The sequence below is a fragment of the Anser cygnoides genome, chromosome 5 (genome assembly GCF_040182565.1).
Source record: "Anser cygnoides isolate HZ-2024a breed goose chromosome 5, Taihu_goose_T2T_genome, whole genome shotgun sequence".
NCBI classification, from domain to species: Eukaryota; Metazoa; Chordata; class Aves; order Anseriformes; family Anatidae; genus Anser; species Anser cygnoides.
Genome location: NC_089877.1, coordinates 60650394 through 60665838, shown reverse-complemented (window position 1 = coordinate 60665838; position 15445 = coordinate 60650394). Strand labels below are relative to the sequence as shown.

Here is a 15445-nt window from a genome sequence, read left to right as displayed (position 1 = left end):
GTTTTGCATACGAGATGCAACTGATCTAGGAGGGTTGATCAGGGACTGTATAGCAAAATTATATTTTCTGTCACTTACTTGCAGCTCTTGGGAAATAGGATATGTAGGAGCAATGAGCTAAGATAAGGAAAAGCCACTGTCATTCTCTAACATTTAAAGAACCGAGATCTAGATGGATGCTTTTTCTATTGCAGCAAGGAAAAAATTCTAACTTCCTAACTCCTTTTATTGTCCAGTGTGATCATCATCCATAATGACCTTTAAAAGGTAGAATTTGGCTACTTTCCCATCACTTGGTCTGCCCTAGGTCCTTTGATGGGCAATATAGCTGTGGGTGAACTCTGTCTACTCAGAGAGGAAGACTGCTGTGAGTGAATTTCTAATGTTTCCATTTCAGACACGGGAGCAGGAAGAATTGGAGGAAGCTTTAGAGGTGGAACGACAGGAAAATGAACAAAGGCGACTGCTCGTACAGAAAGAAGAACAACTACAACAGATGATGAAAAGGAAGAATAAACAGGCACTCTTGGATGAACTGGTGAGTAACAAAACTGGAGGCTTTGAGTGCTCTGTAGCAGGTATGTTTGTATTCATCTCTTCCAGTTAACTGTGTAATTAACACATCGGCCCCTTTCTGTTTCCCTATCTTACCAATTTTGTACGACTGTTTGGTCTCCTATCATTTATTGCAATGCTACAAAGAACTCTGAGCGATTTTGGTAAGCCAAGAACTGGTGGGAGAGTGCATCTGGGATATCACAAGTTCTTTGGCTGAATGGAATCATTGTCCAGAATGTCCAATGGTGCTTGGAAATTATAGGGAAAAACATTCTTGGCTGCTTCAACACAAAATTAATTCAGGATAAGATGCAGAAAGGCTTGTTTGGATATTTAGAAGAAGGTTTATTTCCTGGTTCTGCCAGTTGTATTTTTTTTTGCTTCTTTCTTTCTTTCCCTAGTGAGCTTCCACTGAAGGCTCTTTACTTGTTGCTGTTTGACATGCAGAGGTGTATTTCTGATATGTCTTTAGTGAGCATAACCACCTTACGGTTTACTTAGGAGTTGAAATTTCACTGAGTATCTGAAGAAGAGCTGGTATGGAAGTCTAGATTTCTACTGAGTTTGACAATATGAAAGCCCCAGGCTTTGACTGTGATCCAGGATGGCTTTGCCCTAGCATAGCTGATACTTTTACTACTCCACCTTGAACCTGATGTATAATGAATGAGTTCTGCCATGTGTTAGCCCATGCAACTGCCTACTTCTATTGCCTTCAGCTGATGACGGTTGCATCTGTTGTGGTGAATGTCTGATCACAGAGTTTGAGGGGGTAGAGAGGAGCTCCGAAGTTGCTTCAGGCATAATGTGAAGTTCTACCACTGTTTGCTTGTTAAGCAGCCCTGAATTGCTGTGGCCGACAGTCTGGTGTGCTGAAGCAAAGCAGTAATCAGGAGCTGCTCCATGAGCTCAATCACCTCTGCAGTGGAGGAGTGAAAAACAAGGGACAGTATTCTCATGAGTTAATTGAACATTAATCAACTCTTTGAGTCAGAGCACCTAAATGATAGGTTGGGTATGGAACTTAGCTACTCCTGGAAATGGTCTTAATCTTGTTTTTGGCTTAATTTGCTACTGATTCTGTATTTGAAATCCACTGACAATGTGTGGCTATAGATAAGCTCCATAAATACTTGTTCTGTAAACAAGACTCACATCTCAGGGTTTTTTTTTTTGTGTGTGTAGACATGCATACACACACATTCTAACACCCATGATAACAGTCGGTGTATAACATTGAAGCAAATCAGAACAACGTATGTGTGCGTGTAGTTACACAGTGTGCAGTTTTGTCAGTATGTGGTTGAAAGCTGCATGGCAGATGTTAATTCAGAATTTTTCTTATTTCAGTTTATCTCGTAACATTAATTACTACTTTGTATGCTCAGTTCTTATTCCAGCTGTAGATGCTCTTCTACTTTTCCAGGAAAAATAGTTCCCCTTTGAACCAAAGCAGAAGGCGCTGACTTGAAGAGAGAGCACTGATGTGCAATTCAGGAGATTCTGGAGCTCTCCTGAAGAGCTGTCATTTTCAAAGCCAGGAGACTTGGCAGCATTTCATTGGTTTTGTTGAAAGGAGCTGGTGTTGCATACTTTGTAGACAGAAGCAGAGATAAGTAGAAGGGTTCCTTGAGAATCCTGCAAGTCTGTAACTTTGCATCCAGCAGTCTCTTTTCACTTTCAAGGTGCTTACAGGCCACATAATTAGGAATAGTTTAAGTAATGGATCAATTCATAAAAGCTGCACTAGGATATTTAATGTCTCAGAAAAGGGATTTTGAACTGGTTTCTGACTAACTTCAATCCTGCTCTAAAACACACAATTTACTAGAGATCAGTGTTGTTCTTTAACACAGCAGTTGGTTTTACTGGAAACCTACTTCACCAGATGGCTTGGGGAAAGAATGATTATAAATAATCCTTAAAACATGACCAAAATAGGTAGTTTTAACTGTGATTGCATATGTATTGCTATTAAAACGTCTTAATATTCTAAAAACTACAGAAAGGTGATTTTAAAGGCTGAGGAAGGAAACTGGGCAATTTTAAGTTATGTTTCTGTTTATGAAGGAGCACTGTCACCTTAGATTTGGGCCTAAACTTGTTTTGTAATACTAAAGGTTTATAAAACCAGCACTGAAGTGTTTGTAAAATGACTTACAAAGTCTCTGGAAAACCAGCAGTTGTTAAACAAATAAACATTTCCTATGGTCTCTTAAATCCCTCTAATGCTGTGCTACAAATCTGAAAATGAAGCTGATCATAAGTAAAGCTGAAATGTGTGCTCTCTTTGAGAAAAGCAGCAAAAGCAAGCATAAGGAGCAATGTAAGGAATTACAGTTTAAAAATCTCACATCTCTGCCTGCTGGTACTGTACCAAAACCGCAAGGTTTAAGTTCTGGCTGCAGTGGTACCATGATACCAGGGGCAAAAGCAGTGGCTTGGCAGGGTTGTGAGCACAGAGGAAGGCGGGAAGGCCAGCGTTTCACCCTTAGATTTTGAATCTTGTCTTTTGGATGCATCACCTGGTGTTTGGAACCTGCAGCCACTGTGACCTGGCTCTTGGTGATTTTTTTCAATGTTTTTTTTTTTTTTTTTTTTTTTTCCCCTTCCCATACTGGGCATTAAGAGAAAATCTAGGGCAAATTTCTTGTGTAGTGTGTAGAGATGTCAAGTTAGTCCTCAGGTACTAAACTGTCACTAGCAGACAGCTTGTGGGCTTGTAAGAGAAGAGTGTGAGAAGAGTGTGAGGACTGAGCACCCCCGTGCACTTTGAAGAGGAGAATTTTGCTTTTGGTGCTTAAGTCCTGACTGAGACGATCCATGGTTTTTAATACATATTTATTGTGTTATCATTGTGAATAAAGGCCTCAGTTGTTTACAAAACAGTGCGCAAGTGCACTGTCCTGTTTTCAAGGTGCCTATAAGTTGGCGAGTCCCCTCCAAAGGGAGGGGAAAAGGCGCAGAAATGTTTGGTGTTTAAGATGTCGTGCAGCAGGCTCTGGATAATGGTCAGCCTGGGGAGGGAGCTCAGTAGTCTTGCAGAAAGGACTGGCCTCGAGGCCCAGGCTCCAAGAGCTTGGCTGGGAAGGAAGGAGGAGGCCAGTGTGACGTGCTGGGAAGGTGAGCAAGGCTTTCAGGCACCCCAGGCCCTCCGGGCTACTGGAAGAGCAATCAGGTGCCCTGGCTCCCAGTCCTACTCCGTTACCTCTTGTCCGTTTTGCCCCCCGCTGCTCGGTTAAGCAGATTTTATGTTGCCCTCATTATAAGTGACCCCTTTTACAATATAACCTCCCACTTGAAAAGCACGGCACCTTGTTGTAATTTAGACTTGCAGTCTCAAATGTATTTTACGTTTTATTGCAAGGGATGTGTGGTTTATTTTATTTTGTAACTCTCTAAACGTGGGTAATAAGGGCTTAGTAAAATACTAAAGCACTTCCTTTATTTACTGTATAAACTCATCTGTATACAAAGGGTTATAGAACTGCTCTTAGATGTCTTCTGTGTTGTGGGACTTGGACTTACCTCTTTGAGAGCCTCTGCTTCCCAGGCAGGAGCAGAATGGCACTGCAGCGCTTGACAAAGAGGCAGGTTTTCCCTGGGCCGTGGCTTAGCTTGGAGACAAACAAAGGGCAGGGTGCCTTACAGATGTCAAGTGTCCCCATTTTTGCCAGAACCTCAGGGTTCTCGAGAGAAATCTTGCAGAAATGTTTGTGTGTAAGTGGCTTTGTTCATGCTGTTACACGGTTTGTTTTCCCATACAGAAAATCGCTGGTATGGATAAATGCTTACAGGATTGGATCTTTGATTTCTGTCTATTTTCTGCGTTAATAGTTAACAGAAGGACTATGTGCATATTAGAAAGGACAAACAATCGTGAATGTGGTGGCTTGCTGGCACGGTGTTGATTTCCCACAGTTGTGTAATCTGGTTGCCGACCATTGTGCTAATGCGAAACTGTTGAGAAGTTAGTACAAAAACCGGCTTCCTTTAGTTATTGTGCTAGAAATGCAGTGAATGTTTAAGGAATATGAGAGGGTCAAATAAACCAGAGAATAATTCCCACTCTTCAGAATATTAAATCTGAAATTTAAAAGAAACCAGCATCCTTAAACTCTGCTGCCAGCAAGCAGCACATAGGGTCTGCCTGGTGGTTATGGATGTGTACAGCGTTGTGAAGACACAAAACTGTCAACTAATGTGTTTGTGGTCCAAACTTTTTCTCGGTTGTACAGGAATCAGATGTGTCTTACCATTACAATTTAGATTTTTAAACCTTTTCCACCTGGGGAACTGCAGAAATTTCAGTAGGATCCCGTGACTTACATTATTGGTCATTCTGGAGCAGGTCTCATGTGAGATTTTCCTGCTTTCAGTGCTTGCAATCTAGTCGTAAGACAAAATGAGTGTAACAAACAGTAAGGTGGAAAGAGGAGTGAGAGCGTTGGGCAAAGTAGGTGTAAAGCATAACCAAGGTTTGTGATGACTTTGGGAGATTTTTCCAGGATACTATGAGAACAGCAAGGCATCTCATGGCATTAAAACTCCTAACTCCTTCCTCCGAACTGTTTTAAGTTAATAAATAAATCCCAGTACAGTATATTACAGTGTGGTTGGTTTTGGTGAGTAGCAAATATGATTCATAGTTCAATATTTGCTTGGTTTGAGTGCCTTATGAAAAACTCTGCACTACAGATCTCTGGGCATAATCCATTCTAAACTTCTTTGCTCTCAACTTTACTTTTGTTCTAGCTAGGAAGTCTAGAGGAATTCAGTATGCATGTGGATAGTCGCGTTAGTTTATTAGCAACCTACTTGGCCAATAATTTTCTGACTCTCCCAAGAATGTAGCGCGTAGATGTATGTTAATAATCATTCTGTTGTAGCCTAAACACGAGAGTTTTAGCAGTTAATTTGCTTAACTATTCATTTTATTACTTTTATATATTTTTAAAAAAATTGGCTGGCTTCCCTAAAAATAAGTTGGTGAAGGAGAAAATAAATATGCTGTTGGTTGCACTTACAATAGTGCCATTGTGCAAAGCAGAGCAAGGATCATTTCCAAACGGCCTCAGGTGAAATCTAATGGGAAACAATTTCAAACTGGTCTGAGTTCATTGGTAGAAAGAATGTGTCTTAGATAAACATCTGATCCAAGTTATACTACTTTGTATTATTCCTTCTCTGATTAAGTTTTAATTTTTTTTATAATTTTAATAAATATAGTTGCGTTGGCTATAGTTGGAATAAGGAGCCTGTTATATTGTCTTTAATGTGGATTCTATAAAAATGGTTGTTTGCAGGTTACTCTGATTTATGGGGTTACTGCAGCTTTTTCTTATTACTGAAAATGATCGTTTTCTGTAAACTGTTTTTCATACAGAGGATACTCAGTGTTACACTTCACTGCTGGTGATGGCCTTTCAGACACAACTTACGGTTTTCAAGTAGATGCAGCATTAATTTGTATTTAGTTTGTTTTAGCACTCAGCTTTGTTATTTGTATACTTACAGGAGAGCTCCAGCCTTCCTGCTTCGCTGCTTTTAGCTCAGCATAAGGACAGATCTACTCAGCTAGAAATGCAACTGGAAAAACCCAAACCTGTCAAACCAGTCACGTTTTCCACTGGCATCAAAATGGTAAGACTTGCTTCTTTCTTTTTTTTGAACGCCTTTCAAAAGAGCCAAGATTTCCTAACATGAAACTTAGAGGTTATTTAAATCTGAGTTGCATATTATATGAAACAGATGAATTTCTAATTATATAATTGGAAGAGAACAGTCTAAGTATTTCATCATTCTGCTGCTTAGAATGTATGAAACCTTTTCATTGCGTAGTTGCCCAAAAACAAGCTATACCTTTTTCCCTGCAAAGTGGTGCTGTACTTTGAATGCTTTTTTCTCTCATTTGTGTAACAGTTTTGGAAGTTGAAATTTTGGTAGCTCAAGACAAGACTGCACTTTTTTAATGTTTACTTGGAGCACTGAAATAGTCCGAGTGTGAGACAAACAGTGTGGAAATGGTTAAGGATGCTGTTTTCATTGCTCTTGGAATCTAGGAAGCAACAAGTATTTTTTCAAATGTGTTACTTCTGTAGTGACAGCTGAAGATCTGTCAGCATTCCTGTTTTTTATCCCAACGTGGCACAAGTACACATCAGCTGGTGTGTGGAAATGTTTAAAAATAATAATAAAATTCAAGTTTTATCTGGGGGGCTGGGGCTGGGAGTGGGAATTTACTAATCTTTTTTTGCACCTTACTTGTCCCCTGCTTTTTTAAAAATCCCTGCACTTTTCTTAGACTTTATATGTTAGACTTGATAATGCTAAATGATGTCTTGAAAACGACCAACATTCCCTACCTCCCCTAACAAACCAGAAAGTAAACGAAGCAAAAACTTTTGTATCAAACCGGTCTCCCATCAATTTGATTTGTCAGGGATATCTGTGCTGTGTTCATTGTGTCTCTTTCCCCCGAAGAGTTTACAATATAATTGCATTTGCAGCTTGCTTTTCCAAAAGTAGTGTCAGCTCTTGCAAACTTGTGCAGATTGTTCTCTTATATTTCTGTAGTACAAACCGTATCTTCTAACTTTTTCTTTCTTCTTTCTTTTTTTGCTGTGACATTTACTAGACAGAAAGTGTTAGGTGTTCTGCTTAAAAAATATTCTAACTGGATGCCTCTACTTTTTCTAGCTGTTAGAATATATTCTTAGATTTTTTTTTAAAGCTGTTGGTCTTTCCAGCTTAGTTTGGAAGGCTAAGTTAAGCTTCCATGTAGCTTATGCTGCATGATGAGGACAGTGGAAATACTTTCCATTGCATTTGTAAATGGATTTTAAATAGTATTGTGTAGTAGCAAACATTTCAAATCTGCAGCCTGAAGTAAACTTCATTCAAAAAACATAAAAGACTGGGACGAGGAGATTTCTAGCATCGTGACATTTAAATCTTAACATTTGGAATAAGAGGACATACTCCAGGTAACTGATCATTGTTTTATTGGTGTTCAGAAGGTGTGAGTAGAAGACTAATTTTATTTGTTCAGTCCCAGATGAGCAAACAACCCTCCTCTACTGACCATAGTCTTAGATTAAAAAGGCAAAAAAAAAAAAAAAAAAGTTGAATGTTTAAGGTTAGGACTATTTGAAGATTGTGACTAGTGTCTTAAGGAAAATGGATTAGCAAAGTTGATTTTGCACTGCTAAAATTACAGGTTTGGTTGAGAATGACGACTCTGTCCGTATTTTCTTTATAGGGTGCTTGATTTAATTATTACCTGACATTGGTTTTTAAAATTTTATAGAAATGACATTATATAATAATAACAATATTGATATTCTGCACACTAAATGAATTAACTGGCTACCTCATAATTCCTAAAGAAGTGGTTGGTTACCACAGCATGGGAATACTTCTGTGGGTAAGTACAGAAGGGACATGGAAGGACACGGTTCAGCGTCTGGAAGCAGATGATGAATTTCTATGGATGACATGGAAGTTGGCGCTTTACAGGGCATTTCTGAAAAGCTGGCCTCCTTTGAATGAGATGTTTTAATATGGCTAAATGCAAAATTATAAATAGAATAATAAATAATGGGCTCTGTGAGGAGTATTTGGAAGTTTAGCTAAGCATGTAAATGAATTTGACCCTCAACCACAGCGTGTGTGTAAGCCTTGGATATATAAATAGTAGTGCAGCAAATAGGAAGGGACTGCTGAAGGCGGTGTTGGAAAGACTCGTGCACTGAAGTGCTCTGCTGACTGCATTTTGAAAGGGAAAAACGTAAAGACAACAACTAAAAGCAAAGAAGGTTCATCCAAAGGTGGTAGGATATGCTTTGTAGTGAGTTCTGCCTCTAGTTCATGAGAAGGTTAAGATATGACTCAATGTACATTAAGTACCTCCTCAGTGCAGAAAATGCCAGGTCTGAACAGCACAACAGCAAATTTAGCAAGAACTAGTAACCTTAGTTAAACAAATAGGAACTGAGGGAAGAAACAAGACCTTGAAGTTCACAATGTTCCAGTGGTTAGCTGGCCCCGCTGTTAGAATTGACAGTGGAATGTGGTGAAATCTCTAATTCCTGGTGGTTTCAGATCAGGACTGGGATGGCTTTTGAAAAGTTACTGTAGTTGAATGCAAGTTGTTCAGCTCAGAATGGGGTTTTGTAGAAAGCAACAGTGCTCGTCGTGTAAGATTTAGTGCAGTTGTTGACCCAGTGACAGCGTTGGGTGAATTCCTCTACCTTGAGGCTCACCTTATGAAATACTTAATATGTTCCAATTGAGTTTTTCTAAAATCCTGAGATGCACAGGCCATCTACTTTGTTTAATTGTACACATGAAGTAGGTGGAGCTGGTAGAGCTTTTGTTGTGCTGCTTGTCATGGGCAGCACCTCATGGTGCTCTAGCTTTGTTCGTCTAAGCCGTGGGGTTTGCACCGCTGATTGGTGGGGCAGCTGTAGGGTAATATTGAGATGTAGATATTTCTAAGTTCTAATTAATGCTCTGTTTGGCTCTACAGTTGTGCAAACGAACTATTGTTTCTGTGAGAATTTCCTTCTGGGCTCACCAGTAAAGAGTTTTGGCATCACGCAGATAATAAGTGACCCCGTACGTTCTTCCCCAGTGTGTTTATTTTTTCCTAGTAGTTTGGCCGCTGACCTTTTCTGGTGGATGTTTTCCTTAATTGTGTTCAGAAGGGAATCCAGATAAAGCTAGCCGAGATGCTGGCAAATCCGGAGCTGGTGTTTACACAAAGGCTTTACATGCCAGTTGTGGCAGTCCTTGCTTTTTTCAGCTTGAACACGAGTGGTTTTCCTGCGATGGTCTTGGTCAGAGATGTTCTTCTGCCTGACTGATAATTGGACAAGTTTCTCCGTTTCTGAATTAAGAGGCATGCCCATTCTAGTCTCCCCGGCAAAGCTCAAGGAAGTTGGCTCATCTAAGGTGTCGTGTGAGTGCTGTGGAGTTCCTGTGCTTACAGGGGGAGGAGGGAATGTCTGCAACCGGTAAGCTAAGCAAGAGCATCCCCTATAGCATGAGAGAGACAATTAGATCAGGGAGGCAGGGTTTCCATCTTCGCTTTTCCTTTTGTTAAACTGTTGTTTTGCTCCCTTCAAACAGGAGCTGCTTTTTAGTTGCCTTCTACTGGATCTCATTAACTTCTGAAATTTATTTCAGTAAATTATGTCTTCCACGTATGAAGCGTACACACCTAATCAGTCAGTTTGATTTAGCCTCTCTGAGTGGGGGAGAAAGCACTTCAGAGTTTTCCGCTCATCATATTAAGGAACAGGCTTTTAGCATATATGAATATTTAAAATATTAGTCTTATTATATCTAATCTCAAATCAGGGTAAAGCTACAAAAGAAATTATAATAACCTTAATTATACTTATTGCAATAGCACTGAGAATGCTTCCTGTCAATGCACGTACTTTACATTTTAGTACTAGTCAAAAAGAGCAGAGGTTATAAGAAATGAATGCCATTTTTAGCATTTCTATGGCTTATTGGGGTGGGCAAAACAAATGTAATGTCTGGGAATAGAACCACTCCTCCATTTCTTGGTGAGCATAGTGACCATTTCTGGTTGGGAGATGGCTTTAACTGGAAGCTAATTTTGAAGCTGAGAGGTGCTCTTATGCGTTGCACATTAATGGCAGCTTGCAAATGCAAGCAGGAATCCATTATGTTACAGTAATTCTGGTCTTCTTTTTGTGCCCCTGGTGTTCGCAGGACCGTAGGAACCTTTTGGTGCTTGTTGTTCTGTGCTTTACATTACCCTTGTAGTTAAAAATGCATGGAAGTGTGGAAGTATTCAGCTCCTCTTTAATTCATTGGAAACTGGGAACATGCACAGTTTTGACTCAGTCATTTACACATTTGTGAAAGTCTGAGTCCCTTAGACTGGCTAGAATGCATGCTATCTTCAGTCTCTTTCAGGCTGTATGCCCTGTTGCTTCCAGTTTTATTTTGTACTTCTGCTCCCTTCCCCTTGTCTCCCAGGGGGCTTAGCCTCTGGTGATGGTATTCTTGAAGTAATTTCATGCAGTTCAAAACTCAATTACCTCTAATTGGATTGCCCAAATGCGCAGGAAAAGAACATAGGTGTCCTCTGGTCCGCTACCACTTGGGAGAGTTTTCCTTTTGCATTTTGTATCCAAATACCTCAAAATTAATATAATGCATCATTGACTGTTCAATCTTTGCCATTGGTTTTGTTTTATTACTTAATAGCAGTGGCAGTATTTATTAATAGAAGTATTAGTGCATGTAGGACATGCTTCGTCATTACCAAGATGGTCATTACCCCCGTGAATTTGCAGCTTAAATAGATGTGGCGGGGAGGGAGGGGAACCAGATGCCCGGAGGCGATGTGCTCACCCAGGATTAGACAGCAGACCAGCGGATGAAGGAGGAATAGGATCCAGCCCTACTGAATTCCTAACCTGGTGTCTCTTCCGCCGAGCCGGGCTCCGTCCCCTGTCAACAGCACCCCTGAATGGCAGCAAATTAGGAGTGAAATATCTGCTTCAGCTTCTTCCCTGTCTAAATCACAGCAGCGTCGTTGCATTTAACTTTGTGTGCGTCTGAATGTTGTCAGGGTTTTATTCCAGTTCTTGTAGGCTGAGGCTGGTGGTAACTGGAAGCCAGGGAGAGCAACTTGCAGTCTGAAGCAGCCGAAGCTTGCAGGAGGGAGCAGTCAAATCAGTATTTCACCGGAATGAATCTGTGTCAGACACAGGATGTCTAGGACACCTCAGGAATGCACGTTACTACTCAGCTGAGCAGAACACGTGTTAGGGAATAGATTTTTTGCAGCGTTACACTTGCACTATTATTCTAATGGGAAAGAGCGTTCTTATTTTACATTATGTGAAGCTCTTTCTTTTAAAACATTGACCTCATCAGCTCAGGTCAAATTAACTGTTCTTCGTTATTGCCTTTTCCTACAATATTGCTTCCTGTGCAAACAGCTCTTCGGCGGCGGCTCCTGGTTTTCAGTCTGTTTCTTTTATAGCTTGTGGAGCAATTATCCAAAATCCTGTTCCAAACGCAAAAAAAAAAAAAGTCTTTCAAAATACTTTTTTAATCAGTTGTGCTCCTTCAAAGTTGCCTAGACATATGCCAGGTACTTGGAGGTAAGTGAAGTGAGCACAGCACTGCTGTTGAGGCTGCAACTGTTCTGCAGCTCCAGCGAGCGCTTTGCTGTCCCATCTGTGTGACAGGGAGCGGAGCTGTTTCAGCCCCCCAGCCTTGCCTTCCAAGTTTTTACTGCTCTGTTTTGTTTTGGGTTTCTGTTTGTTGTTTTGCTGGTTTTACTAAAGCGCTTTTAGAATTTGCCTAAAGTTTAAAAGATAAAATAAAATCCAGCCCATTTCCTTCCCTCGCTGTTAGCTCAGCTGGTATATCTTTAGGCTGAAACACTTCAGATGGAATTGATTTCTTTGCAATCTATGCCAGCCTGACTTTAATTGCTATTTTGTTTTTAATCTTCATCAGGCTCCTACTATGCTTGTCTTTTTTGCAGCTGGGTGGAGTAATTCCCTTTTCACAAGATTATATAGTTTAGAATCACAACGTGGATTTTCAAGAAGAGGTGAAGTGTTTAGATGTATGGATTCGCTCAGAAGAGGCATGCTCGCTTTAGAGAGCGTGCATGTAAAGGTAAAATTTTCAGCGACACTGAGCATTATCTAGACCTCCAGCAGGAGTCAGTGGCTGAATCTATACTACGAGGTTGCTGCATTCCCCTTGCAGTCGCGGTGCCTGCGTGCGTGATAGCTGTATCCCAGCTGAGTGCTCGGACGCACCAGGCTGGGCGGCAGTCCCACGAAGCAGCATCCCACTGCAGAGGAAATGCAGATGTGCTGGTGAGGGGATTTGTGGTGCTCAGCCATGCTGAGAGAAGCAGCACTGCTGGCCAAACCATGGAAGCTGCTTCCTCGGAGTGGAGATTTTAGGGGGGTTGCACATTTGGAGGGCAGGTGCATGTGTACAGCTCTGTAACACCAGCTCTGCTTGTGGGATTCTGCAGTTCTGAGCACTTTCTTGTCTCCCAGTGAGAATATTGCATGTTGTTTTAGCTTTGATTTTTTGTCGTCACTAACAATAGGTTGTTTTCAGCAATGAAAATTGCATTGATCTGGTGAGAAGGATATCTATTTCTGAAAAGCAAAAAGGGAGAAGAAATTGTGGCTGCTGGATGTGAACCACCTCTGACAATACAGATACAGACACGAGTGAAAGGACACCAAAAATGCTGAATGGCAGAATTCAGTTTAGAGGTAACAACCTGGATTTAGAAGTGATGTAGAGTCCTGTGACCACATGCTGCTCACTTAAATCTCACAGGATTATGTTCACAATATGCCTGCGACGTCTGAGTGGCATGATGGAGAATGATTAGCAATAGTAAATATATTAGTTTCACTAAATCTCTGGCCTGCTATTTAAAGATGTTGTGTTAAGATTCGAGCACATACATGCAGAACCGTGCTTAAATATTTGAACTTTGTTTTTGAAGTGTATGCCAGATACACTGTATTTAAAAGTGATCTATCATCAGAACGCTTCCTGTGCACTCCAACCTGCAGACTCAAGTCTAAAACATTTAATTGGGTTCTGGGCTTACTGTGTAATTACTGTTATATCAAAGTGTGTAAACATTAAGCAAGTTATATTCAACGTTTTTCCTAATATAGGTAAGATTTTTTTGGGGAAAAAAAAAGCAAGGCAAATGATATTATTTGTCATTTCCCCTCATTTATACAGTGCTGGCCTTGCAAAAGGAGACTGGATTTTGGAAATGCGGTTCTGCATCTCCCTGTATCTCTTTGCAGGATTACTGTTTGGAATGCCTTAGGAGAGATGCCACAGTCAAAATTAAACAGTTTGGTGCACAGACATAATCAGAACCACTTGTCCCGATTCTGTTTTATGGCAGGACTCTTTTATACTGCTCCGTTAGAATAAATATTTGTACATTTGCTTTAAGGCTCCTTTACATGGCTAAGGCAGCACATGTTTATATATACATATAGTATAAATAGGAATTGGGCCCATAAGTTTGCACAGCTGTAATGACTGGAATTCAGTAAATGAAATAGTGCCAAAGCTGTTAATTGCACAGGAGTGAGCAACGAGACGAATGTGTACGTTAGTAAAGTTGGTGGCTGTAGCCAGCAGCGGAGCACATCTTCCCTTTATCTGCCTCTTTTTGGAATGGAACTGGTCTTTTACTTTTTTTCTCCTCCCGTTTGATTTATGTAATTGCTCAAGGGCTTGCTTGCCTCTTTGCCATCAGGTTGCAGAAATGCGTCTGTGTGTCAGGCAGCACAGCGTCTTGGTCGCATGAGGAAGGTTATTTAGGAAGAGGCTCGCAGGGAGGAGGCTGCCAGCTCCGCTCCCCTGCCCGTCCTGGAGCAGGCACCGGGAAAGGGCGGCGAGAACTGGCTCACAGGTCCTCCTGTAGGTGCCCAAATTCCACCCTCACCAGCAGCCAGACCTGCCACTTGCTACAATAGCACAAAGACACGTTGTAAACTGACCTAAGGCAAGTGTCATTTAAATCAGGCGGAGATCTTCCCATTTCTCAGTCTTACATAGCTCTGAAAATGCTATTGCTTGAGTAGGTGTTACTGTGAGCAATAAGGAGAGATCTGACTGAAAGAAAGAAGGTGGCTGAGAGGAGAGTCCAAAAAAACAGCTGGCAGGGAAATAAAGAATAATAAAAAATTTCTCAATCATTGTTTGTTTTGGAAAGATCATGCTTTAAGCACATGGAAATACTTTACACGTTTGAGAAGTGCTGACTTCCTACATGCCTTGTGAAGGAACAGCAAATCATTCATATAATGTAAACACATTTATAGATTGTTCCAATATAACTTTTTTGGTGCTGCTGTTCTTTCTAACAAGATACAATTTAGTACGTATATGCCCTTTTGATGCTCTGCTTTGGCCAAGAGTTGCATACATCATGAATGTTCAATATTAAAGTTTGTGCTGAGAGAATGGTGCAAAGTTACCGAACCACGTTTTTTAAAGCAAAGAAATTGTTAAATAGTGGTGCTTGGTGCACTGTTTAAAAGTCAACATCCAAGAAGGTAGGGATAGGCAGGAACAGAAGTAAATATGTTGCTTGTTTCAAAGCGTGAGCGTAACCTGTCTTGTTGTATCTTGGTAGAGATGATACTAAAAATCAAGAAAGGCCAAAGAAAGAGTGGACTTTTAGGCCAGGGAAGAAAAAAATGAATAAAATAAGCAACTTTGATGCCAAAATTGAAGTGGTTATTTGGGGAATTGGATAATCATAGTGCTGGGTGGGGGGCTCGAGGTCATGAGGCCTTCTCCTTGCTCTGAGGCGGCATCGGTGAGGCTTCAGGTCGTCCTGCCAGGGACTTGGCTGACCCGTTCCTAGAGACCTCCTAAGATGGAGGGTCCCCAGCAGTCTCTGACAGTGCTTCACTGCCTTCGCTTTTACATTTTAGGGGGAGCTTTGTAACCATGTGTTACCTTGACGTGATGGCAGTCCATAGATGCAGAAAGCAGGTTGGTCTCAGCCTCCTTGCAGAAACTTGTCATGTACTTGGAGATGACTAGGTAAGAGGACTTCACAGAACTAAATATGTTAGAATTTAGATCTAGAGAAACAGTCCAGACATCCTAATTGTTGCTTAACAATAAAAGAATTGATTTCTTCTGCAAATCTTTGATAGTCTGTCTCCAGTCTACAGACTAGATGTGAAATTTATTCATCAACTGATAAAAGGAGTCTTTTTTCCTTAGACAGGAAAAATCATTTAAAGAGAGAAATAAGAGTATTTAAAGAACTGCAGTAAGAGCAAACAAGGATTTAGAGCCATTTAGGCAA

At 40.7% G+C, this 15445-nt stretch overlaps 1 protein-coding gene across 3 annotated transcripts in view; it reads left to right on the top strand.

Moving 5' to 3' along the window:
* The window catches only part of MNAT1 (MNAT1 component of CDK activating kinase), a 123901-nt gene that overhangs the window by 50538 nt on the left and 57918 nt on the right, over positions 1-15445 (top strand). For all 3 annotated transcript variants that reach the window (XM_066997383.1, XM_066997384.1, XM_048066010.2), the window contains exons 5-6: positions 398-538; positions 6076-6201. In XM_066997383.1, the coding sequence (XP_066853484.1) occupies positions 398-538; positions 6076-6201 (267 nt within the window). The remainder of the gene's footprint in view (positions 1-397; positions 539-6075; positions 6202-15445) is intronic.